At 47.6% G+C, this 24,272-nt stretch overlaps 1 protein-coding gene across 10 annotated transcripts in view; it reads left to right on the top strand.

Annotated features, from left to right (window-relative positions):
• ZMYM4 (zinc finger MYM-type containing 4) overlaps positions 1 to 24,272 on the top strand; it is a 1,418,124-nt gene that overhangs the window by 1,059,688 nt on the left and 334,164 nt on the right. For all 10 annotated transcript variants that reach the window (XM_085648002.1, XM_085647995.1, XM_085647996.1 and 7 more), the window contains one exon: positions 23,618 to 23,797. In XM_085648002.1, the coding sequence (XP_085504128.1) occupies positions 23,618 to 23,797 (180 nt within the window). The remainder of the gene's footprint in view (positions 1 to 23,617; positions 23,798 to 24,272) is intronic.

The following is a 24,272-nucleotide window of genomic DNA, read 5'->3' as shown; positions in this document are numbered from 1 at the left end:
TCTTTGTAGTTTTGAATCTGGAATCTGGCGAAGGAAGGTTCAAGGTGCCCCTAAATACTAGATTTAGGGGCGTTACAGGTAGGTGAAGGGCAGGGACCAATGGATCCCTGTCCTGGGGTGGGTACACCCCCTATCCTGCCTCTCTCCTGTGGGAGGGGGGCAGTAGCCTAGTCCTGATAGGGTAGGGCTCCCCATCTTCAAGATGGCGAGAGCCCGGAGATGTGCTTCACCTCGCCTCCCCCACCTGAGGGGTGGGGTTGGCAGGCTGGCACATCCCCTGTCCTTATTTGGGGTTTCCGGTCAAAGCTTCCCGCCAGAGTGGGGGGTTGCAGTGGCCTGGGGAAGCTCACAGAGGCGGCATGCCTTTGAAGCTTCCCCCTGCCCATCCTGGGGGAGGAGATTTAGCACCTCGCCCAGGATGTGCATTGTTGCAGGCCCAGGAGAGCAGGGGCTCTCCTACCCAGGGGTCCAGCAACATGTCTGCTGGGTGGCAGCCTAGGCAGCCTCAGAGCAGACGTGGATTGTAGGTTAGGTTTAAGGGGGCACCTCTAAGATGCCCTCTGGGGTGCTTGGTACATTAAATCCCACACTGGCATCAGTGTGGGTTTAATGTGCTGAGAAGTTTGATACCAAACTTCTCAGTCTTTAGTGTTGCCATTATGGTGCTGCGGAGCTCGTGTTTGACGAGCTCTCAGCACCATGTACTCTTACATGGCAGCACTGCACTTACAGTGCTCAGGAATGGACCTGGGCACTGTAGGGACACAGGGCTCCTGCTCCTGTGCCCACATCATTGGCATAAGGCACCCAGCTAGAGGGGTGGCTGATGTATGCCAGGGCAGTGTAGGTGATGGGCATGGTACACAGGGATGTGTGTTATGTCGACTTTGTTTTTGTCTTGCACCCAAACACTCATCCTGCAAAGGCAGTGTGTGTGTGTGTGTAAGGGTACAGGGCCTCTAAGGGTGGCACAAGGAGTGCTGCAGCCCGTAGACGCCTTCCCTGGTCACAAGGCCCTTGGTACCTAGGGTACCATTTACCAGGGGCTGACATGTGGCCAGGGTTTGCCAAATTGGGTTTTGTTTGTTTTAGGGAAGTAACATAGGTCCTGGGCACCTGATTGGCAGGAGTCCAGGGCACACTCAGTCGAAGTACATTCAGCAATTCAGCAAAAAGTATACCATGCAAGAAAGACGGCACTTTCTCACACAAACTTCCCCCCCCCCCCCCCCCCCCTCCTTCCCTCCAAAAACAAACGGTGATGAGACTAACCTTGCCCTATGGAGTCTTCATTGTCTAAGTGGAAGAACCTGGAAAGTCCATCTGCATTGGCATGGGCAGTCCCTGGTCTATGATCCACTTCAAAGTCCATTCCCTGTAGGGAGATGGACCACCTTAGTAGTTTGGGATTTTCCCCTTTCATCTGCATTAGCCATCTGAGAGGTCTGTGGTCAGTTTGAACCAGGAAGTGAGTACCAAACAGGTATGGCCTCAACTTCTTTAGGGACCAAACCACAGCAAGGGCCTCCCTCTCAATGGCACTCCAACGCTGCTCTCTGGGGAGTAGCCTACTGCTTATATTATAAAAGCAACAGGTTGGTCTTGGCCTTTATCATTGGTCTGGGATAGGACTGCTCCTATCCCTAGCTCAGAGGCATCAGTCTGCACTATGAACTGCTTGGCATAATCTGGAGCCTTTAGAATTGGTGCTGAGCACATTGCTTCTTTTAGGGTGTCAAAAGCCTTTTGGCAACTAACTGTCCGGTTAACCTTCTTGGGCATCTTCTTGGAGGTGAGTTCTGTGAGGGGGGTCAAAATGGACCCATACCCCTTCACAAACCTCCTGTAGTATCCAGTCAAGCCAAGGAATGCCCCGACTTGGGTCTGGGTTGTTGGAGCTATCCAGTCCATGATGGCCTGGATCTTGGGTTGTAAGGGCTGTTCCTGGCCTCCACCTACAAGCTGGCCCAAGTACACCACAGTGCCCTGCCCTATCTGGCATTTGGATGCCTTGATAGTGAGACCTGCATTGTGCAGAGCCTCTTAAACTTTTCCAAGGTGGATCAGGTGATCCTGCCAGACAGCAATATCATCAAGATGAGCTGCACTAAAGGACTCCAGCCCAGCCAGGACATGGTTCACCAGCCTCTGGAAAGTGGCAGGGGCATTCTTTAACCCAAAGGGCATCACAGTAAACTGATAATGCCCATCAGGGGTGGAGAATGCTGTCTTTTCTTTTGCTCCTGGGGCCATGCCAATCTGCCAGTACCCTGCAGTTAAGTCAAAGGTACTGAGGAATTGGGCAGCCCCTAATTTATCTATCAGCTCATCTGCTCTTGGGATAGGGTGAGCATCTGTCTTGGTGACAGAGTTGAGCCCTCTATAGTCCACACAGAACCTCATCTCTCTCTTTTCACCTTGTTGATGAGGTTTGGGGACCAGAACCACTGGGCTGGGCCAGGGGCTCTCAGAGGGTTCAATGACCCCTAACTCCAGCATCTTGCTGACCTCAGCTTTGATGCTCTCCTTGACTTGGTCTGACTGTCGATAGATTTTGTTTTTTGACAGGTGCACTGTCACCAGTGCCCACATCATGGGTACACCAGTTTGTCAGACATGGGGTCAGGGAAAAGAGGCTAGCATACTGCTGCAAGACTTGCTTGCAGTCAGTCTCCTGTTGGGCAGAGAGGGTGTCTGAGAAGATCACACCATCTACTGATCCATCTTTTGGGCTGTAGTAGAGGAGGTCAGGGAGAGGTTCACTCTCTGCTCCTCATCAGTCACCATCAGCATGGTGATGTCAGCCCTGTCATTGTAGAGCTTGAGGCGGTTCACATGGATGACCCTCTTGGGTGTCCTGCTAGTACCCAGGTCAACTAGATAGGTGACCTCACTCTTTCTTTCTAGGATAGGTTAAGGGCCACTCCATATATCTTGGAGAGCCCTTGGTACCACTGGCTCCAAAACCCACACCTGTTGCCCAGGTCGAAATTCAACCAGTGCAGCTTTTTAGTCATACCAGTGCTTCTGGAGCTCCTGGCTGGCCTCAAGGTTCTTGGATGCTTTTTCCATGTACTCAGCCATTCTGGACCTTAGGCCAAGCACATAGTCCACTATGTCTTGTTTGGGCTCCTGAAGAGGCCTCTCCCAGCCCTCTTTTACAAGACAAAGTGGTCCCCTTACAGGATGACCAAACAGAAGTTCAAAGGGTGAGAAACCTACTCCCTTCTGTGGTACCTCCCTGTAAGCGAAAAGCAGGCATGGTAACAGGACATCCCATCTCCTTTTGAGTTTTTCAGGGAGACCCATGATCATGCCTTTCAATGTCTTGTTGAATCTCTCAACAAGGCCATTGGTTTGTGGGTGGTATGGTGTAGTAAACTTATACTGCACTCTACACTCCTTCCCCATGTGTGTTGGGTAAGCAGACATGAAGTTGGAACCTCTGTCTGAAACCACCTCCTTAGGAAACCCCACTCTGGTGAAGACACCCAGGAGGGCCTTGGCTACTGCAGGAGCTGTTGTAGTCCTAAGTGGAATTGCTTCAGGGTACCTAGTGGCATGATCCACTACCACTAGGATACATTTGTTTCCTGGCGCTGTGGGAGGTTCAAGTGGACCCACAATGTCCACTCCTACCATTTCAAAGGGGACCCCCACCACTGGTAGTGGAATGAGGGGGGCCTTTGGGTGGCCACCTGTCTTGCCACTGGCTTGACAGGTAACACAGGAGCTGAAAAACTCCTTCACCTTTTGATGCATCTGGGGCCAGTAAAAGTGACTCACTAACCTTTCCCAAGTTTTGGATTGCCCCAGATGTCCAGCTAGGGGGATGTCATGAGCCAAAGTTAGGAGGAACTCCCTGTACTTCTGTGGCACTACCACCCTCCTGGTGGCTCCAGGAGTGGGGATCTTGCCTCAGCATACAGTAATTCCTCTTCCCAATAAGCTCTGTGGGTACCACTGACATCTCCCCTTGCTTCTGAAACAGCTTGCTGCCTCAGGCTTTCAAGAGTGGGACAGTCTCGCTGACCCTGGCACAGCTCTTCCCTAGAGGGTCCCCCTGGGCCCAAGAGTTCAACCTGGTAAGGGTCAAGCTCCATGGACTCAGTTCTCTCAGGGGTATCCAAATCCTCTCCCTGGGGAGAGGGGCCCTGAATGTTTTGCTGTGTAGAAGCTGGTTCCCCAGTCTTCTTTCCTTTTCTCTTGGTTGGCTGGGCCATTATTTCAGGCTCCAGACCTACTTTTTCACCCTTCCTCTTGCTCTGTGCTCTGGATTGCACACACACCAATTCAGGGATGCCCAGCATGGCTGCATGGGCCTTTAGCCCAAACCTCTTCTCCCCCCCCCCCCCCCCCCCCCCCCCCCCCCCAGCCTAATGTTGCCATGGGATGACTAGTGGTGACACTGTCAGCGTTGGTGACTGGGTAAGACTTCCAAATCAAGTATTGCTCAGGGGAAACCAGTGTGTCTTTCACCATAGTGACACTGGCACCTGTATCCCTCAGAGCTTCTACCCTAGTTCCATTCACCCGGGGGTACTGTAAGTATTGCTTCAAGTTGGGGGGCCACACAGCTACAGTGGCAAACTCCACTTCTCCCAAGAAGACTAGACTGGCTTCAGTGTGTTCCCAGATTTGCTCAGGGTACCCCTCTGATCCCATTTGTATACTTGCTGCCCCAGGAGTAGCTGTACTGGGTGCCTTAGGGGCTTTGTTGTGGGAGCAAGCTACAGTTAGGTGTCCTGACTTCTTACAGTTATTACACCAGGCCTTTAAGGGATCATAGTTCTTCTACCTATAGGGTTAAGGCACATAGGGAGTAGTTTGGGTCCCACCCACCTGAACAGGTTTTTGGGGCCCTTTGGAAGACTCAGACTTTTTATCTTGGGGATTCTCACCACCTTTCCCCTGGGGAGGTTTTGTGACCACTTTCTTTTGGTCACCCCCAATGGCTGTCCTTGTCACCCTAGTCTTGACCCAGTGGTCTGCCTTCTTTCCCAATTCTTGGGGAGAAATTAGACCTAGGTCTACCAAATGCTGATGCAACTTTTCATTTGTGCAGTTACTCAATATATGTTCCTTCATGAATAAATTATACAATCCAGTTAAATCCTGCACACCATGTCCAGCTAACCAACCACCCAGTGTCTTCACTGAGAAGTCTACAAAATCAATCCAGGACTGGGTCTGGGTTTTGTGAGCCCCCCTGAATATAATTCTATACTCTTCAGTGGTGAATCCAAATCCCTCATTCAGAGCTTTCTTCATGAGGTCATAGGATCCTGCTTCTGGTCCAGAAAGGGTCAGAAGCCTGTCTCTGCAGTTACCAGAGAACAGTTCCCACAGGAGTGCCCCCCAGAGAGGTTTCCTTACTTTTCTGATATCACAAGCCCTCTCAAAGGCTGTGAACCATTTGGTGATATCATCACCTTCCTCAAATTTAGGGACAATCCCTTTGGGGATTTTAAGCTCAGAAGTTTCCTCCCTATCCTTATTTTTATTATTGCTGCCACCATTGATGGGTGCTAACCCCATCTCTCTCATTTCTTTTTCTAGAGCTAGGAGCCTGGACTCTAGCTCTAGTCTTCTGGTCAGCCTCATAAGGCTGTCCTCTTCACTGGTGGGTCCCCCAGTGTTCTCTCTGATACCAGAGTCACCTGTGTAATCTCTAGGTGCCCAGATGCTAATCCTTGGATTGAAGGGTATGGGTGCCCTCTCCTCCCTAGGGGATAGTATGGGGGGGTTATTGTCAACCTCCTCTGCTTCCCCTTCCTCATCTGATTGGCCATCACCATGTTCAGATGGGTGGTCCTTAGCATACTCAGCCAAGAGCTCCATATCTGAAAACGTACCATCTTTCTCACACCCGCGCGTGGGTGGCACTTATATGCGGGTCTGCTCATCACTTCCAGTTCGGAACATCATCGGCACGGAACCTCACAAGGCACGTGCCAGGTCACAGGGGCACTCTTTTAAAGTTTCCAGATACAGTCTGACAGCTGAAGAATATTTACTAGGTGAGTATTCTGTACTTGGATTATCTACCAGAAATAAAGTAACCAAAAAGTAACCAAAGTAATTTGTTTGTCAGTTGGGGGAAAAAGTGTGACTTGGGAGTACAGTGGTGTACAAGCCTTCCCATTTCCTTTGAAAGCAAGTCGATGTTGAGACCCACAAGGGGAAATAAAGGATTAAATTATTGATGGAGATGTGAGGATGTGCAGAAGCACAACTGACAGGATGGTTTACAGGCTCTCCTGTTTCCTTTGCAGTAATAACGAGGACCTTCACTGAAATTAGGACCATACTCCATTAAAAAACATTATATGAAATTATTGATCTGTTCTCCTGTTTGAAGGAAAAAAACACTCGGGAACAAACTACAAAAATTATGGGGAATCTGATAAGAGGCCCCAGAGATCATTGATATGTATTTGGGTAATATAAAACCTATATGACAAAACCACAGCATACTAGTTAAGTGAGTTACCCAACCCATAATCTTCACAGCTGCTGAGAGTAGGCTTGGACTTAAATATTCCATTTTATCCTTCTGCAGTTGTTGACATAGACTGTGGTTTTCTTGGTATCCAAATGCAAAGTTAGTGAATTACCGGCATTGTTCTTTTTTTCGGAACCTTACTTCCTCTTGCATGAAGACGGAGTCATTTTGAGCACTCAAACATATTTTTAATGTAAAGGTTGTTTCACCTTTGCATGGTTACCAGTCTTTTGACCAACTCTTATTTTTCATAACCTTTCACACATTAGTTTCACTTTATCTGCATTCATTAGTTGTAAAGAGAGTTGTAATGAATCCTGTTAACTGCACACATGCGGACTGTTAGAAATATGTTGTACCGTTCTGTTACTTCCACACAGCTGTATTGAATATACCCGATTTCCAAGCTGGTGATTATAAAATGGGTTTTGATTTGGTATGCTAAGGCGAAATGTACACTTGATGCAGCTCATTGGTTTTTCTCCACTGGAAAGCAAGGAGCTTTAGTGACGTTCCTGGGTGTCTTCCACTAGCTGCCATTTGCAGAGCAGCGACATGGTCATCAGTTTACACTTTCACTAAACATTTTTCTGTTGATGTCCGCACATGGAAATCGGCACAAGTTGGCCAAGCATCTTTGAAGACTGCCTCTTCCTGCTAGTCACTGCATATATAATGGAGAGTGGTGCTGCATCACCATCTTTGCATAGTATGTGTTATACTATAAAACTAGCAGTAAGCTGAAAACATTACTCTTCTGATGGATACATCTGCCTGTGGATTTCTCACCTTATGAATATCCCCTGCACCAGCATTCCGCGGAATTTTTTCCTAGCTCTCCACGCCGACGAGGACGTCAGCTCCGCTCGCGACTCTGCATGACATCACCGGAGCCATAAGAGAGCCTCGTCGGCGTGATTATGTCAGTTCCCTTTTTTCCACGCCGTCGACGCGTAACGGTTTTCTAGCACTCTCCATATTTGTTGTTACTTTGTTGTTTTATCAACGTTAACTTGCTAGAAGTGATGTAGTCTTCGAGGAAGTCTGGTTTTAAGCCCTGTAGGGAATGTGAGGGTCACATGTACATCACTGATCCCCATGAAGCTTGTTTGTGGTGCTTATTGTCGGATCACGACATGAAGGACTGTTCCTGTTGCGAGAAGATGAACCCCAAAGCACTTAAGGCACGGGAAGCAAAGTTATTTCTGGCCAAGGCGAAGAAAGAAGGTAGAGGGCGCAAGCATGACAAGTCGAAGTCGTCGACTTTGCATATGTCGAAGTCGAGAACACACAAGTAAAAGAGAAAACATGGATCTCGGTGCCTTTCGGCGAAGGGTAGGGCTTCAAGATCGCCTTCGCCTGCCGTAAGGACTTCGTTTTGCAGCGTGAATCTTTCTGGATTCACTATGCTGTGCATTATTCCGCCATCTTGTGTTTGGTTCCGGAATTGTATTTTTTTTTTTTTTTCGTGGCCCTGGTGCGCGTCGACATATCACCATTTGGTGTCCTTCCTAACGTAGACGCGCTTCCTCTGGAAGCTCCCACCTTTGGTCGCCATCTTCAGATTCTTTTTTCCGCCGTTGGGTCTGGATCAACAGTGAAGGAGCTCGAAAAACATTTTGCGAGAAGAATCGACGAAAATAGAAGAAAACTTTGGAATATATCACCGGGTAAGACACCGGAGATCAATTAAGGACGAAGGTCGACGTCAGACGAGAGAACATCGAAGAATTCGACGTTTCAAAGGAGAATGCGCATGCAGGGGACTCCCTGGGCGCGTTGATGGACAAAACTCTGTTTAAATTATGCGCGAACTGCCACCACAAGTACGCGCAAAAGGACCAACACCCAGTTTGTAATCTCTGCCTGCCGTGCGACCATCGAAGCGAGGACTGCAACACCTGTGCAGCTTTCACCGAAGACCCTCAGAGTAAGGGAAAGGCAGAGGAGAGCAAACTACAACATGCAGGAGCAGGGGACTCCCCCATCGCTCCGAGATTTGGGACTCTCCAGCAGAGAGGAAGACAATATCGCAGAGGGACCAGAGGACGTCTTGGTCGTCGAGGTCGAAAAGAAAACGTCGAAGGAGGTAAGAGTCGTCGAACCCTAAACACTCCACTGATACTCGCAAAAGCGAGCCAAAGTCCTCGAAAGGAGCAGGGCCGTCGAAGCACTCGACGTCGACTACTGCATCCAGGGACAAGCAGACCGTCGGATCCTCTGAGAAGGACCCCCAGAAGGCAAAATCCCAAGACCAGGGAAAGGAGCCGAAGAGCAGCCACGAAAGAGAGGCCTCGACGTCGAAAGGCGAAGGCCCGAAAACGCTTTCGACTTTGGCGTCGACAACCGCGAAAAGGAAAGTAGAATCTCTCGAAGCCTATCACGCGGTAGAGATGGAAAGGAAAAGGCTCGAGGCCAAAATGGCGAACATCTTGCAACGCAAGAAAGACTTCGACAAAAAGATGAAATTCTTTAACATACCGTCGAAAGCCACGCCCGAAACAGAAGGCTGCGTCGAGGATTTCACACCGCTGACCACACCTGATCCTGGAGAGGAACAGGAAGAAGACCTGTACTACGGCGGCGCCGAAGGGGAGGAAGACTAGCAAACTTACCAAGACTCGACGTCTTTGGAGGCTCAGGATTTGCCGTGGCAAGATCTTGACGCCGAATCCCCGGAAGAGGGTATAGTCATATCCGTCGAGGCCTTCGTCGCCAGACGACATAGGGATCTACAACCAAGTCATCAAAAGAGCTGCAGAAACATATGAGAGGAAGAAAAACCCCAGTCTTGTTTCCTCTTGAAGACCTTGTTGCCATCCCAGACTAGAAGCCAGTTCCTGTCCATGCTCCCAAGTGTTCTGGACCAGGGGAAGGAGGCTTTCAAGGAGCCTGCCATGTGTAGCAGTGACTCCACGAGCAGAGACTCCACGAGCAGAGACAAAATATAAACATTCATCAAAAGATCCCATGTACATTAGAGGGTCAGTACCAGCCAACTCTATAATCACATCCACGGCTAGGAAAAGGGCAAACATACCCACAATCTCAGGCCCACCACCTGACAAAGAGAGCAAAAGGATGGACCTGATGGGTAGGAAGATGGAAAGGAGTGCAGCTATACAATGGCGCATCGCCAATTCCAATGCACTCATCAACAGACACGCATATCATCACTGGGAAGAAGTGGGAGAACTCCTCAAGCACGTACCAGAGCAATACCAGAGAAGGGCAAGCCACCTGATAGAAAAGGGGAAAAACATGGCAAATACATGTTTGAAGTCGGCCCTAGACGCAGCAGAGACATCTAGAAGGCAGATGATGCTGGGGATCACAGAAAGGAGGCATGCCTGGCTAAGGATTTCAGGCTTCAAAAATGAAGTCCAAAACAGCATCCTCAACACACCCTTCAATGGGGAACAACTTTTCGGAGCACCAGTTGATGACAAATGAACCAGCTGAAAAAAGACAACGAAACAGCAAGGTCCATGGGGGCACTGCAGTTCCGAGGTATGAGAAGGGGAACACCTTCAAGGAGGCCAACAGGCAGATGAAATCATCAACCTGTGGTACCGCACCAAACATCCCAACAAGGTTATCAAGGAGGTAGCCAGGGACAGCAACAGAGGCAGCAACAGCAGAACTGGCAGTACCGGCCCCGAGGACAATCCTTTCGAGGGCGCGGCCGAGGAAGGGGTAACGGCCAGAGGGGGAGTCAGCCTCCCACAGCAAAGTGACATACCATCAAAACCAACGCACACCTGGCCAAGACCTCAGGGGGTGCAGAAAGAATCAAGGCAAGGACCAACAACAAATCAAGACCTTCGACAGTTCCTCCAACACACGACACCAGTAGGAGGCAGATTAAGACACTTCCTCCAGGAGTGGAGGGAAATAACATCAGACAAATGGATATTAAACCTCATACAATAAGGGTACTGTATAGACCTGGAAAAACCACCGCCAAACAGAAAGCCAAGGGTCAGATTGCGCTCAACAAAGGAGCGTGCACACTTTATGCAGGAAGCAAGAGATCTGCTAAAGAAAAGAGCCATAGAAATGGTACCACACAAACAACGGAACAAGGGGCTCTACTCCACCTACTTCCTCATACCAAAGGTAGACGGAACATTACGTCCAATTCTAGACCTAAGATTCTTAAACAGGTTCATAAAAACTTAAAGGTTCAAGATGACCTCACTCCAAGAGGTCATACCTCAACTGCAAAAGGGAGAGGACATGGCAACGAGGACGTCTACTTGCACATCCCCATCAACAGCAAACACAAACGCCTCCTCAGGTTTATGATAAACAAGACTCACTACTAGTTCACAGTACTGGCTTTTGAACTAAAATCAGCACCAAGGGTCTTCACAAAATGTCTGGCGGCAGTAGCAGCACACTTAAGGAGGAAGGGGATACATGTATACCCGTACCTCGATGACTGGATGGTGAAAGCAAGCTCATACCACAAGTGCAAGAGGCACATAGAGATAGTGATACAGATGCTTGCCCAACTGGGGATCTCAATCCATTGGGAGAAAACGTCAATAGAGCCAGAACAAGTGAAGATATTCTTAGGAGCACAGATCAACACCATACAGAGCACGGTGATTCCATGTGCAAAGAGGACGCTGGCAATATGCAAAGAGACGTGTCTTAACCGCAAGGGGCAAGCTCTGACAGTGAGCAAACTGATGGGAATGATGGCATCGGGCATACATTTGGTACCACATATCCGCCTACATGTGAGACCATTCCAAGAATGGATCCAGCAGCAATGGTCACAAGCGACAGGGAGTTGGTAGGATCTAGTGGTTGTCACGCAGGCACTACAGCAAGAAATAGCATGGTGGAACAAGAAGAACTTAGCACAGGGGAGACCATTCACACAACCAACTCCAACAGTAACCATTACAACAGACGCCTCCCAGAGGGGGTGGGGAGCGCACACAACCTCAAAGTAAGGGGGTTGTGGGGACATCAGGATGCAATAAGGCACATCAACTACCTAGAACTCAAGACAGTGTTCCTAGCCTTAAACGCCTTTCAGAAACTGCTGTACGGACACAGAGTACTGATACAGACAATACAACTACCATGTTCTACATCAACAAGCAAGGAGGGAATCCCAAAGAAAATAGACCTGTTAGCAATACATCTACCAAGGAAGGACAATGTAGAAGCAGACTGGCTCAGCAGACAGACGTCCGCATCCCACGAATGGGAGATCAATCAACAGGAAACCCAGAAGCTATTCCACAAATGGGGAACTCCGCAAATAGACCTATTTGCAACAAACCAAAATGCAAAATGCCAAAACTTCGCATCCAGGGTACCGTGCAAACAGTCCCTGGGGAATGCGCTATGGATAAGCTGGTCAGGGACATTTGCCTATGCTTTTCCACCGATACAGCTACTACACAGGGTACTGAACAAGTGCAGGTTCAGCAACATGACGCTCATCCTGATCGCACCACAGTGGGCAAGACAAACATGGTTCTCACAGATAATGGAGATGTCGCAAACGCACGCACACAGGTTCCCCACAAGGAAGGACCTGCTAACAATGCAAAACGGAAGAGTACTGCACCCAGAGCCAGGAAGACTCAGCCTAGCTGCATGGCTCCTGATGACCTAGAGTTCGCACACCTAAGACTACCGGCAAGCACAATGGCGGTACTCAGAGAGGCAAGGAGACCTACCACAAGAACCTGCTACGTAGCAAAGTGGAAAAGATTCACCGAATGGTGCATTAGGGAGAAACTACAAACAAGGATTACTAGGGAATCAACAGTACTTAGATACTAAACGCATCTACTGCAGAATAAACTAAGCTACACATCCCTAAGGGTCCACTTAGCGGCAATTGTGGCTTTCACAAGAGGAGAAGCAGGGAAAAGTTTCTTCACCTCACAGGTGGTAAAAAGATTCCTAGAAGGAGCAAAAAGGATCGCATCTCCAAGCAGAATGCCAGCACCAGCATGGAACCTCAATGTTGTGCTAACACAACTGATGAAGGCACCATTTGAGCCTATTCACAAAACTACACTGCATATGCTCACGCTAAAGACAGCCTTCCTAGTAGCTATCACATCACTCCGAAGAGTAAGTGAATTGCAAGCGCTAACACTCCAAGAACCCTACCTGCAAATACACAGTGATAGGATTGTCATAAGAACGGATCCACATTTCATGCCAAAGGTGGTGTCTAAGTTCCACATCAATCAGACAATACAAATTGAGTTTTTTCTAAAAACCTTCCACAAGCACAGAGAGGGCCTGGAGGGCAGTGATGCACTATATGGAAAGGACAAAAGAGTGCAGGAAAACAAAGCAATTCTTTGTGTCCTTTGCCAGCAGTTTTTTACGGACGACCGGTTACCAAAAATACCCTTGCACGATAGATTGCGCAAACCATACTGCTCTGCCACAAACTGGCAGGGCAACCATTACAAGGGGCAGCTCATGCTCACTCAACAAGGAAGAAAGGAGCAACAATTGCGTTTCTAGCCAACACACCAATTCAAGACATTTGCCAAGCAGCTACATGGTCTTCAGTGCACACGTTCACTAAGCACTACTGTGTGGCTATCCAAATGAACAAAGAAGCGCAGGTGGGACAGAAGGTCATGCAACACATTTTCAGTAACCAGTGCTCATCTTCCACCCAACCAACACTATAAGGACAAACCGCTACAAAGTCTATGCACAGCATAGTGAATCCAGAAAGATTCACGCTGCAAAACGTATAGTTTCTTACCTGTCGGTGTAGTTTTGCAGCTTGAAGACTTTCTGGATTCACTAGCGAACCCACCCTCCTCCACCAGAAGGATGAGACAGGAGGTTAAAGGGAGCAGAAGATGAAGATAGACTTTACAAGGGTAGATAAAAAAAAAAGAGTAACACGAGACAAGAAAAAATAATCCGAAGATGGCGACCAAAGGTGGGAGCTTCCGGAGGAAGCGTGTCGACGTCACGAAGGACACCAAATAGTGGTATGTCGACGCCCACCTGGGCCACGAAAAAAAAGAGAAGAAATACTACAGTTCCGGACCCAACCACAAGATGGCGGAATAATGCACAGCATAGTGAATCCAGAAAGTCTTCAAGCTGCAAAACTACACCGACAGGTAAACTATACATTTCTCCTTCTCGTACGACTCCGGAGAAGTCACCTTCGCCTAGAGGCACTCTGGCGCAGTCTCTGGCGCTGAGGAATTCACCAGCTTCCGACGCCGTGCCGGTTCAAGATGTTTCATCTTCTCCTGTGCCTGAGATTGAACCAGTGGATTCGGCAGTGGATCCGATCATTCTGACGTCAGACACCCCCCGTTTGGATACTGGTTCGAATCCATATCCTCAATTCCCGGCTCCATAGGCGGATCGGTCGCATTTTTTAAATGCCATGTACGGAGTTTTTCAAATGGCGGCTTTCCCATCCGGAGCACCGTCTGGTCCCGTGGGTCCGCTGGCATTCAATTTGGGCGTGCCACAACACTATGCCCAGGCACCCTTCATGCCGATGGCGCCGTCATTGCAATTTCCGGCGCCGAGAGTATCGAAGCCGTTGATGGAATCTTCAGTGCCGTCTGGAGAGCCTTCCTCTCGACTTCGTGTGGATCTTGTGCCTCCATCGAAGCCTCCCTTGACGCCGGCTCCGGAGCAGTCGGCACTGCCGACACAGCGTCCGCGGATTCGTTCACGGAGAAAGGCTCAGGCTTTTAGAAGAGGAGCAGTATTGTAGAGAGGATGTAGAGAAGGGCGAGTTGGAGGAGTCTCTAGATGAATTTGAGGGAATTCAAGTGGGGAGTGGATTGGACATCTCCCCTGAGTGGGAGCTCTCTTCTACAAGGGCTTCACCTCCTCAAGAGGTAGCTCCCTACCATTTGGTGATAAGGAAAGCTGTGGAGCTTTTAGATTTGCAGTTACCTACTGCTGAATATAAACCAAATTTGTTGACGGAGGTGTTGCATTCACCTTCATCCATAGTTGAGCCTCTGCTACCTTTTAACGAAGCCCTTTTGGATCCTATCATCGAAGTTTGGCGCAAGCCACTTTCTTCGCCTGCTGTTTCTAAGGCTGTGGCTAGGAGGTATTAGGACTGCTCCAGGGGATCCAGATTTTCTCTCTTCTCACCCATCTCCAGAGAGTTTGGTGGTACAAGCATCCTGCTTCAAGCAATCAGGTGCTTTTCCACAGGCCCCAGCTGACAGGGACTCAAAGAAGATGGAACAGGCATCTAAAAAGGTTTTCTCCTTTTCTAGCATGGCACTGAAATCAACCAATGCCACTTGTCTGTTGGGCCGCTACATACATGCTTTGATGGACTCTGCAAAGCAATTGGCCCCCAAGTTGCCTGATGAAGAGAGAGGAAACTTTATGGACGTTCTGTCAGATCCTCAGGCTGCGGCTAGGCAGGTTATTCAATCAGGCCATAGCTACAAGAAGGCATGCTTGGCTTCGTTCTTCTGGTTTTTCCCCTGATGTCCAGGCCACTCTTGTTGATTTGCCCTTTGACGGGTCGAAGCTTTTTGGGGGGAAAGCAGATTTGGCCTTACAAAGGTTTAAAGACAGCAGGGCCACTGCGAAATCCTTGGGGTTGCAGACCCAGTCGAGAGGCTTCTGCTACAAGAAATATCGAGGTTTTGGAAGGTCTTCCTTTCGCAACTTCCATCAATCTCAGCAGCAGCAAAATCCGCTCTATAAATCCCCCCCCCCCCCCCCCCCCCCCCCCCCCATCATGGATCATGTGGGTCCTGTAGGGGGTCTGCTGTCTCAGTTTCTGCAAGGTTGGAAATCGGTCAAAACAGACCGGAATTTCCTCCTCCTTACCCTCCTTGCCAAGGTTTTTGCTCAGAGGACCATTTGCTTCTTCTGCAGAAGGAGGTTCTTGCTTTACTTCAAAAGGGTGCGAAAGAGGTGGTTCTGGAGCAGGAAAGGTGTCAGGGGTGCTACTCTTGGTATTTCCTGATTCCCAAAAAGGACGGCAGGTTAAGTCTGATCCTGGACCTCAGGGTCTTTATTTTTTACCTGAAGGAGAAATTCAAGATGCTGACCCTTGTTCAGGTTCTTCTGGCGCTGCAGCAAGAGGACTGGATGGTGTTGATCGACTTGCAGGATGCGTATTTTCACATTTCCATTCTGAAGTCGCACAGGAAGTATCTTCGTTTTACAGTTGGGTCGCAGCACTACCAGTTTGCGGTCCTCCCGTTTGGTCTTACTACTGCTTCTCGAGTTTTCACAAAGGTGGTGGCAGCTCATCTCAGAAGGTCGGGGATTCCTGTTTTCCCCTATCTGGACGACTGGCTGCTCAAAGCGGAGTCGCCTGAGATGGTGCTTCATCATCTGCGGGTAACATCTGAACTGTTGTTCAACTTGGGTTTTTCCAGTGTGCCCAAATCTCACCTGGTGCCCTCTCAGCGCAACCTGTTCATAGGGGCGGTACTGGACACTACTGTGTGTTGAGCATTTCCTCCTCCACAAAGAATTCTCGACATTCAGGAGATGATCCCTTTATTCCACAATGAAGCGGTTGTTCCAGTTCTGAAGGTCCTTCGCCTGCTCGGTCTGTTCGCCTCCTGCTTTCTGTTGGTCAACCATGCACACTGGCACATAAGGGCGCTCCAGTGGTGTCTCTGCAGGTAGTGGTATCAGCACAACAGAGATCTCCGGGAGTCGGTCAGGATCTCCAGAGAAGCTGCGGCGGACTATCTTGGTGGAGCATGGAGGGCAATCTGTCTCAAGGAAAGCCCTTTCATCTTCCTCCATCGGTGGCCACAGTGATAACGGATGCCTCTACCCTAGGGTGGGGTGCTCATCTGGGGGATCTGGAGATCAAGGGGCTTTGGTCTCCGGAGGAAAGATTGTCTCATATCAATCTTCTGGAATTGCGGGCAATACGCTTGGCACTCAAGGCCTTTCTCCCTTCCCTTCGCGGTCAGTCGGTTCAAGTCCTGACTGACAACACTACCACGATGCGGTATGTCAACATGCAGAGAGGAGTAGGGTCATACCGTCTCTGCAGAGAGGCGTTGCTGCTTTGGTCCTGGGCTCAGGACCATTGGATTTGCTTGATGGCGAATCATTTGGCCGGGGTGTTGAACGTGTGTGCGGACAGTCTGTCGGCAGTTCTCTGCCGACCACGAATAGATGCTTCATCCGGAGGTAGTTCAACATGTCTTCCGGACGTGGGGATCTCCTCAGGTGGACCTGTTTGCCACTCTCAAGAATGCACACTGACCGTCATTCTGCAGTCTCCAGTTTCCGATGCAGGGGGTGTTGGGGGACGCGTTTCAGTCGAGTTGAAGCTCACAACTCCTTTACGCGTTTCCTCCCATACCCTTGATTCCTCTGGTTCTGAGGAAGATTTGCCAAGACCAGGCCCAAGTCATATTGATAGCCCGGGATTGGCCAAGAAGGGTGTGGTACACATATCTACTTCACTTCTCATCGCACCCTCCGCTCCGTCTCCCTCTCAGGGCAGACCTCCTCTCGCAGTTACAGGGGCAGGTTCTACACCCCTACCTCCAGAGCCTACACCTTCATGCCTGGAGATTGAACGGGGCAACCTGAGTTCCTTCTCTCTCTCGCCTGATGTGGTGGATGTTATTTTATCGGCCAGGCGACACTCCACCAAGTCCATTTACTCGTTCAGATGGTCAAGATTCGTTAAATGGTGTTGAGAGAGATCCATTGACCCTTTAAGGGCCCACTTGTCCAATGTTTTTCAGTTTGCTCTTTCCTTGGCTCAGCAGGATTGTGCTGTGGCCACGGTTAAGGGCTATTTGTCAGCCTTATTGGCTTTCCTGTGTCTTCCTGATCAGTCATCTTTATTTAAGTCTCCTATTGTTTTGAGATTTATCAAAGGCCTTACCAATAGGTTTCCGCCTACTCCCTTTATTATGCCCCAGTGGGATCTTAATCTTGTTTTGACTTTTTTGATGGGTTCCCCTTTTTAACCCCTTCATAGCTGTCCTTTAAAGCTTTTGTCCTTTAAAACAGTCTTTCTTGTAGCCATCACCTCAGCAAGGAGGGTGAGTGTGCTTCAAGCTCTTTGTTCAAAACCCCTGTTTTTGACCATACATGCTGAAAGGATGGTCCTCTGGACTAGGGCTGCTTTTCTGCTTAAGGTAGTTACTCCTTTTCATCTGGGGCAGTCCATAAATCTTCCTGTGTTTTATCCTCCCCCTTCCAAGGAGGAGGAGAGACTTCACCGCCTGGACCCTAAGAGAGCGGTGAGCTTTTATTTGGACAGAACAAAGGACTTACGTTTGGACCATCAGCTCTTCGTGGGCTACGTTGGACACTCAAAAGGCAAAGCTGTGCACAAGCGTACTCTATCCAGGTGGATCATCTTGTGCATCAAGATCCGCTACACCCTTGCTGGTAAGGAACCACCTGAGGGTATTGGGGCTCATTCTACTAGAGCTAAATCTTCCACCTCTGCTTTGGCCAGAGGTGTTCCTGTAGTGGACATTTGTAAGGCAGTGACCTGGGCCTCCCTCCACACTTTCGCAAAGCATTATTGCTTGGATTCCAAAGTGAGGAGGGAGGGCCATTTTGCGCGCTCCGTCTTGCAGGACTTTTTGGTATAGGAAAGGTGGACACCCTCCTCCCGGAATGGTACCGCTGAAGGAATCTATTCATAAGGTGATGAATCCACAGGCAGATGTAGCCATCAGAAGAATAAGTTACTTACCTTCAGTAACGCTTTTTCTGGTGGATACAGTATCAGCCTATCCACATTTGTATACCTAAAAGGATGCCTTATTTGGGTTGTTGTTTTACATTGTACCTTCTTTCTATCTGGTACATTTATAGGAAATGCTGATGTTCTTAAGCTTTCCTTTTTAGGTCGAGGACTACCGGTCTGCCGAAAGGCAGAACCGGAAGTCGGAGATTTAATGACTTGGAGAAGAGGGGCTTGAAACCGCCCCTCTTCTCCCCTGTTCTCCATTGGCTGGCCTCGTGAATGCTGGCCAGCCACTGGAGAAGAGGTCAGTCACTCCGATTAGGCCCCGTCCTTTTCGGATCGGGGGCGTGTTTTTTAAAGAAAGTCTCATTCTCTCCTCCAGCCAATGGCTGGAGGAGAGAAAAGACAAACACGCCCCCGAATCCGAAAAGGACACTGCGTTTCTCCGAGGCATTTCTGCTCTGCCTCGGAGAAAGGCAGTGGTGTGCTTGCCTTTTGCTCTGCCTTGTTCTCCCTGGAAACGCTCAGAGAGAGGGACATGTCTCCTCTAACTGGGTGAGCAAACAGGGTCTTTCAAAAAAAAGGGAGCCCTCTGTGTCTTCGTCCCCACCTCAAACAAAGTTCTAACAACAATACTGCTACTTCGATTGGGGGTGGGCAGGCCACGCCAACAGCCCCACCTCTGGTTTCTTCTCTAAATGTCCGCTGCCAAAGTGGCCCTCCTGACATGTCACTTCCTTCAGAGGGGATCTCGCCACACATTTCCTGAAGTCTCAAATCTGCCTGAATTGACAAAGGGGGAAAAACAGCGGCGCAAACCCCGCCTGCAAATTTTCTCACTCCGCCTCATGTTTCAGAACCCACAGAATAAGTACATAAAAGCTTTTTAAACATACACGGGAGGGATATATTGAAGCGCGGTACAACTCAAAACTCTCAGCCAGTACAGCGGCTGCCCATGCTGTGCACTTTTATTACAACTGGAGGGAGACAGCAGCACAGCTGGCCGTGAAAGCCGAGCGCTGGAAGCCTGCCTGGAAAGAGTAAAAGCATGAAATATGAGTACCCGGCGACTAAAGGCGCGCGAAGGGCGAGCAGTTTAGAAGGAATGCTTCTCAAGAGAGGGGTGGAATTACCATACGTGGCCCAACTCTCAGCCCACGCTCCGGCATTTCACACCGGCTACAAGGGTGCTCAGGCCAGGCCACACCGCTGCAAACACCAGCACACCACATTACAAAATGAGCAGCCAGGCGCGCTACACCCATTGGGCTCACCGGGCTTCAGCCCCCCCCCCCGCGTTGTGTGTCAGCCCGGCTGAGACAGCCTCGCGGGCTGGCGTCCGTCTAATTGCAGCAAGGCCCGAATACTTAATGGGTCTTTAAAAGACCATTTACTCGTTAATGAGCCTTTTGTTGTGTTTTCACCCCTTCTTACGGCAATTCTGCCTATGGCTGGAAGACTTAGCCCCCCTTCCCCCCCCCCCCCGAAATCTTTTTCAGCCCCCCCACCCGAAATTTGGCTCTAGTTGCCTGCCTGATACAGTCTACATTTCAGCAAATAAGTTGAATGCCATGCTACCTTACCATTTTTAGATAGCGCTGCATTCCCATTAGTATCGCCTCACAGCGCTGTAGGGCTTGGGAGAACCCTCACGCCCGTCTCTTCTCTCACTATTAACAATACACCAGTGACACACCATGGACCTGTGGAGCTGTGTTTCCATGGCAACCAGTGCACTTTATATTAATTAGACAGTTTATTTCCGGCATATTTCTGATACCTTCTTTGCTTTTTTTAATCACCAGTAATTTCTGGTTGTCAAGAAGAAACTTGCATAGACCTGGAATGAAGACGTGTGATGTCTTTTGAAAATACACTACAGTACAATGCACACTTCTTGTGCTGGACTTACAGCTAGAGTCTGTCATTAATAATAATGCACTCTTAATTTCCTCATGCTTTTCGGCGTAGCGGTGGTATTCAGTTTTCATAAAAGCAGGAGGCATGCACATGTACAGGGGTCTTTCAGAGAGGCCTGGTCGATTTAATTAAGGGCGTGGCTTAAAACATTTAAGTGAAAAAAATCTGTGCTTAGCATAGTGTGCTTCCCGACTTGTATTTTGTCTCTTTTTTAATTGTATCTAGATATATAATACAACATGTAACTTACACCTACAACAAGCCATGACTATTGGCTTTGTCAATGGTTGTTAGTTGCATAAGATAAATAAGGAACAACTATGGCTTCGTTGTATATAATGTTGAAAATGCTTCAGTTCTGAAAGGATGAGGCTGTGGAAGAACTATAACAAGTCTCTTTGATGTTACATCACAGACAGTTAAGGATGTTCCTGCTGCAGAGTTATGATTTTGTTTCACCCTGATGGTGAGGGCAAACATGGAGAGCCCGATAGCCTCGCCTCAGCATCTACTTTTTAAAACTACTTGTGCTGACCACCGGCAGGACCTGGCCCACTTAAAGCCCTGCGCTTAGTACAGTTATTGGCAGCGGAACACATAGGCCAATATGTATTCGTAAAGCTAAAGAGGTGACCTGCTCAGGGTGTGATCTTTGCGGTGGAGGCTCAATGTAATTGTTAATAGAGTGTAGCAGGCTGCATTTACTGAAACGCACCATTTGAGAGAGATTAAGCTATTGACATTGTAAATAACAATGCCGTTTCTTTAAATGTTTTAAAAACAAAGACATAAACAAAAATAATGTCATGAGCAATGCCAATAGCTCTAACTTTACCAATGCCGAGACCATTGCATTGTAAATGCAATGGTCTCGGCATTGGTAAAGTTAGAGCTATTGGCATTGCTCATGACATTATTTTTGTTTGTTTTTGTTTTTAAAACATTTAAAGAAACGGCATTGTCATGAGCAATGCCAATAGCTCTAACTTTAACAATGCCGAGACCGTTGCATTGTAAATGCTTGTTAGGTTTACCTACGCAGCGTGCAAGCGCTGCATAGGAAAGAGACCTTTAGTAATTGGCACAGGTTTCCCGTCAAAAATGTGCACGCGTTGCATTGCTTCCAATGGCAACGCTTGCACGTCTGGTTGATTCACTTGCGGGAGCGAGCAGCTGGCGCCATATGTTATCAATTATCGCGCCTTGCTGCTTGCTCCTGCAAGGGCGTCGCGCAGGCCCCCTCCTCTCTCCCTCTGCTTCCGCACGAGGCGCGTGCGTGCTTGTTTTAATTGACCGGGATCTTTTTCTCCCATTGCCCGTTTCAGTACAGCGGAATCATGACCTATCTCGCTGGTTGCAAAACAGAAGAAAAAGTTGCGGCCACCAACACAAAACTCGGGAACTCGGTCGCGGTGTTCACTAGTGTGATGGGGCAGGGTACGGACACCCTTGTATACACTCCTGGAGCAGACACAGGATAAACGAAGACAACGAGCTCATTTACAAAAGACACAGCACTACCTAAGGTATTGTAACAGAAAGCACATATGTACCAGACATAGAGCTCTCCTACAGCAGGCACTGCTCAGCCTCTTATATAGGGATGATGACAGCAGACATGGTGCTCGCCTAAGGCAGACGGAGTTCACCTACAGGAGTCACTGAACCGACTTTGCTATAGTGATAGAGACCTAGCGCTCACATACAGCAGGCACCGAACCCCCTCTGCTGCAGTTATAAGACAAAGCACAGAAATCACATAAAAAGTACACCAAGTACTGAATCACTTACAGCTATAGGAAATATACTTCAGTATACAAACAGGAAGCGATTTCCAAACACAGAAAAATTACTACCCCGTGTTAATACAAATGTACTGTCACCTACAAACACACGTTCTGCCACATGTAGGCAGGAAAGTACTGCCACTCAGAGGCCAGGATGTGCCTACAGTAACCCGGAACAATATTCTCTCACGAACAGCTCACCATGAACTGTCATACACGGATATGGATTTACTCCGACGTGCAGTATGGGGGCGCATTGCCGCATGCATAGGTGAGTGTGTAAATACAAACAGACGTACATGCAGTTGTAATTAAAAGTATGTAAGAATTGTCGTGCTGAGGCATGTTTGTGCAGTTGCGCACAGATTTCTTGCAGCATGCAAGCTCCAATGTGCAGTGACTTTACGTTTGCTTGAGGCTCAGAATAAACAAGCATTGGCATAGCCAATAGGTCTCGCTTTTGGGGCCTTATAAGTATTTAGTTATGCAGCACAGTATCCTTGGTGCACCAACATTAACTGTTGCATGATTAAACACTTATAAGGTCCCAAAGGTGAGACCTATTGGCAATGCCAATGCTTGTTGACTTTGTGTATATTGGTTCAAATGTTGAATACTGTGTATACTTTGAATCTGTTGTCGGTCCACCTGTTCTACTCGGAGGCACGGACAAAATGGGTTGAACTGACGTTATCACGCCGACGAGGCTCTCTTTTTGCTCCCGTGACATCAGAATCACGAGCGGAGTCGTCGGCGTGGAGAGCTAGGAAAAAATTCCGCGGAATGCTGGCGCAGGGGATATTCATAAGGTGAGGAATCCACAGGCAGATACTGTATCCACCATAAAAAGCGTTAACGAAGGTAAGTAACTTGTTCATCTGACACATTCGGTTTGCAGTTTATACTCTTGTAGTGTTTTTTTTTTTTTTTTTTTTTTGCGTCATCCCCTCAACCTGGGAAGCTTTCTAAAGGGTTCTGTTTTAATGTAGTCAGAATGTGCTGTTAGAGACTTGTTAACATACCATCATCCAAATGTGGAAAACAGTCATAATTGAAGGTGGTTTCTGAGACCTTTTGCTTTTTGGGTTTCAGGAAGTGATCGAGCCATTTTTGAGGCGCTTGAACCTGCAAGCATTGTTTCAGAAAACAGCTTTATCATATCCCTTACACAACAAGCACTGTTTGGCACCATATGAATCTACAAGCCAAGAAGTCGCAATCCAATTGCTACATGAAAGTAATATTTTCCTTCTCCATCATGGAAATAGTCACTGAATTAAAAACTATTTACCCTTCTCCCTAGGTTGCCTGGAGAGTTGGCTTTAGTGGATTGCCTTAAATAACGTCATAAAGCCTTACTAGTGCTTCAGAATGAATTGGCTGCCTGATTCTGAATCTGTGCCCTTTGAGATAAAAGAGCCAGCTGTATGTGGCCATATGGTCACAGCACACTCTGTGTGTAACACTTTCTTGCCTACTTTTTCCTTTTTTAATGAGGTATTAGAATTGTTCCGTGCCTGCATTTTAAATTTTACCGGGTTAGTGGCTGTTTAATGCATTTCATTGTGAAATTATTTGTGGTGTGTTCTTTGCATGCATATCTGTTTGAGGTTCAGTAATTGGGTGACGCTCTCAATTGTGGAGAGCTAGGATTACAAGTAGTGTTTCCTTAAAAGTAGTTTATCGATGTTTCATTTACTTTTACAGACCAAGGTAGCACTTACAGCGGTGACATAGAATCTGAAGCAGTGTCCACACCACATAGCTGGGAAGATGAGCTTAACCACTACGCCTTAAGATCAGCCACTGTTCACGAGCCTGACACTGAGCCGAAACGACCTTCCAGAGTGGGCACCGAACAAGACTTGGAGGCAGACTTCCCAACGGGTTTGTGAAATAAGTGTGGAGAACTTGGCTGCAAGTAGAAAACATTATATATATATATATATATATATATATATATATATATATATATATATATATATATATATATATATATATATATATATATATATATATATATATATATATATATATATATATATATATATATATATATATATATATATATATATATATATATATATATATATATATATATATATATATATATATATATATATATATATATATATATATATATATATATATATATATATATATATATATATATATATATATATATATATATATATATATATATATATATATATATATATATATATATATATATATATATATATATATATATATATATATATATATATATATATATATATATATATATATATATATATATTTATTTCATGCAGTCTTTGTTGATTTTGTAACTGTGCTGTTCCAGACCAGACAACTTTCTCCT

Source organism: Triturus cristatus, chromosome 3_2 (genome assembly GCF_964204655.1).
Source record: "Triturus cristatus chromosome 3_2, aTriCri1.1, whole genome shotgun sequence".
In the NCBI taxonomy this organism is placed as follows: domain Eukaryota; kingdom Metazoa; phylum Chordata; class Amphibia; order Caudata; family Salamandridae; genus Triturus; species Triturus cristatus.
Note: the sequence above shows the minus strand (reverse complement) of the source record. Positions and strands in the feature narration are given on the sequence as shown.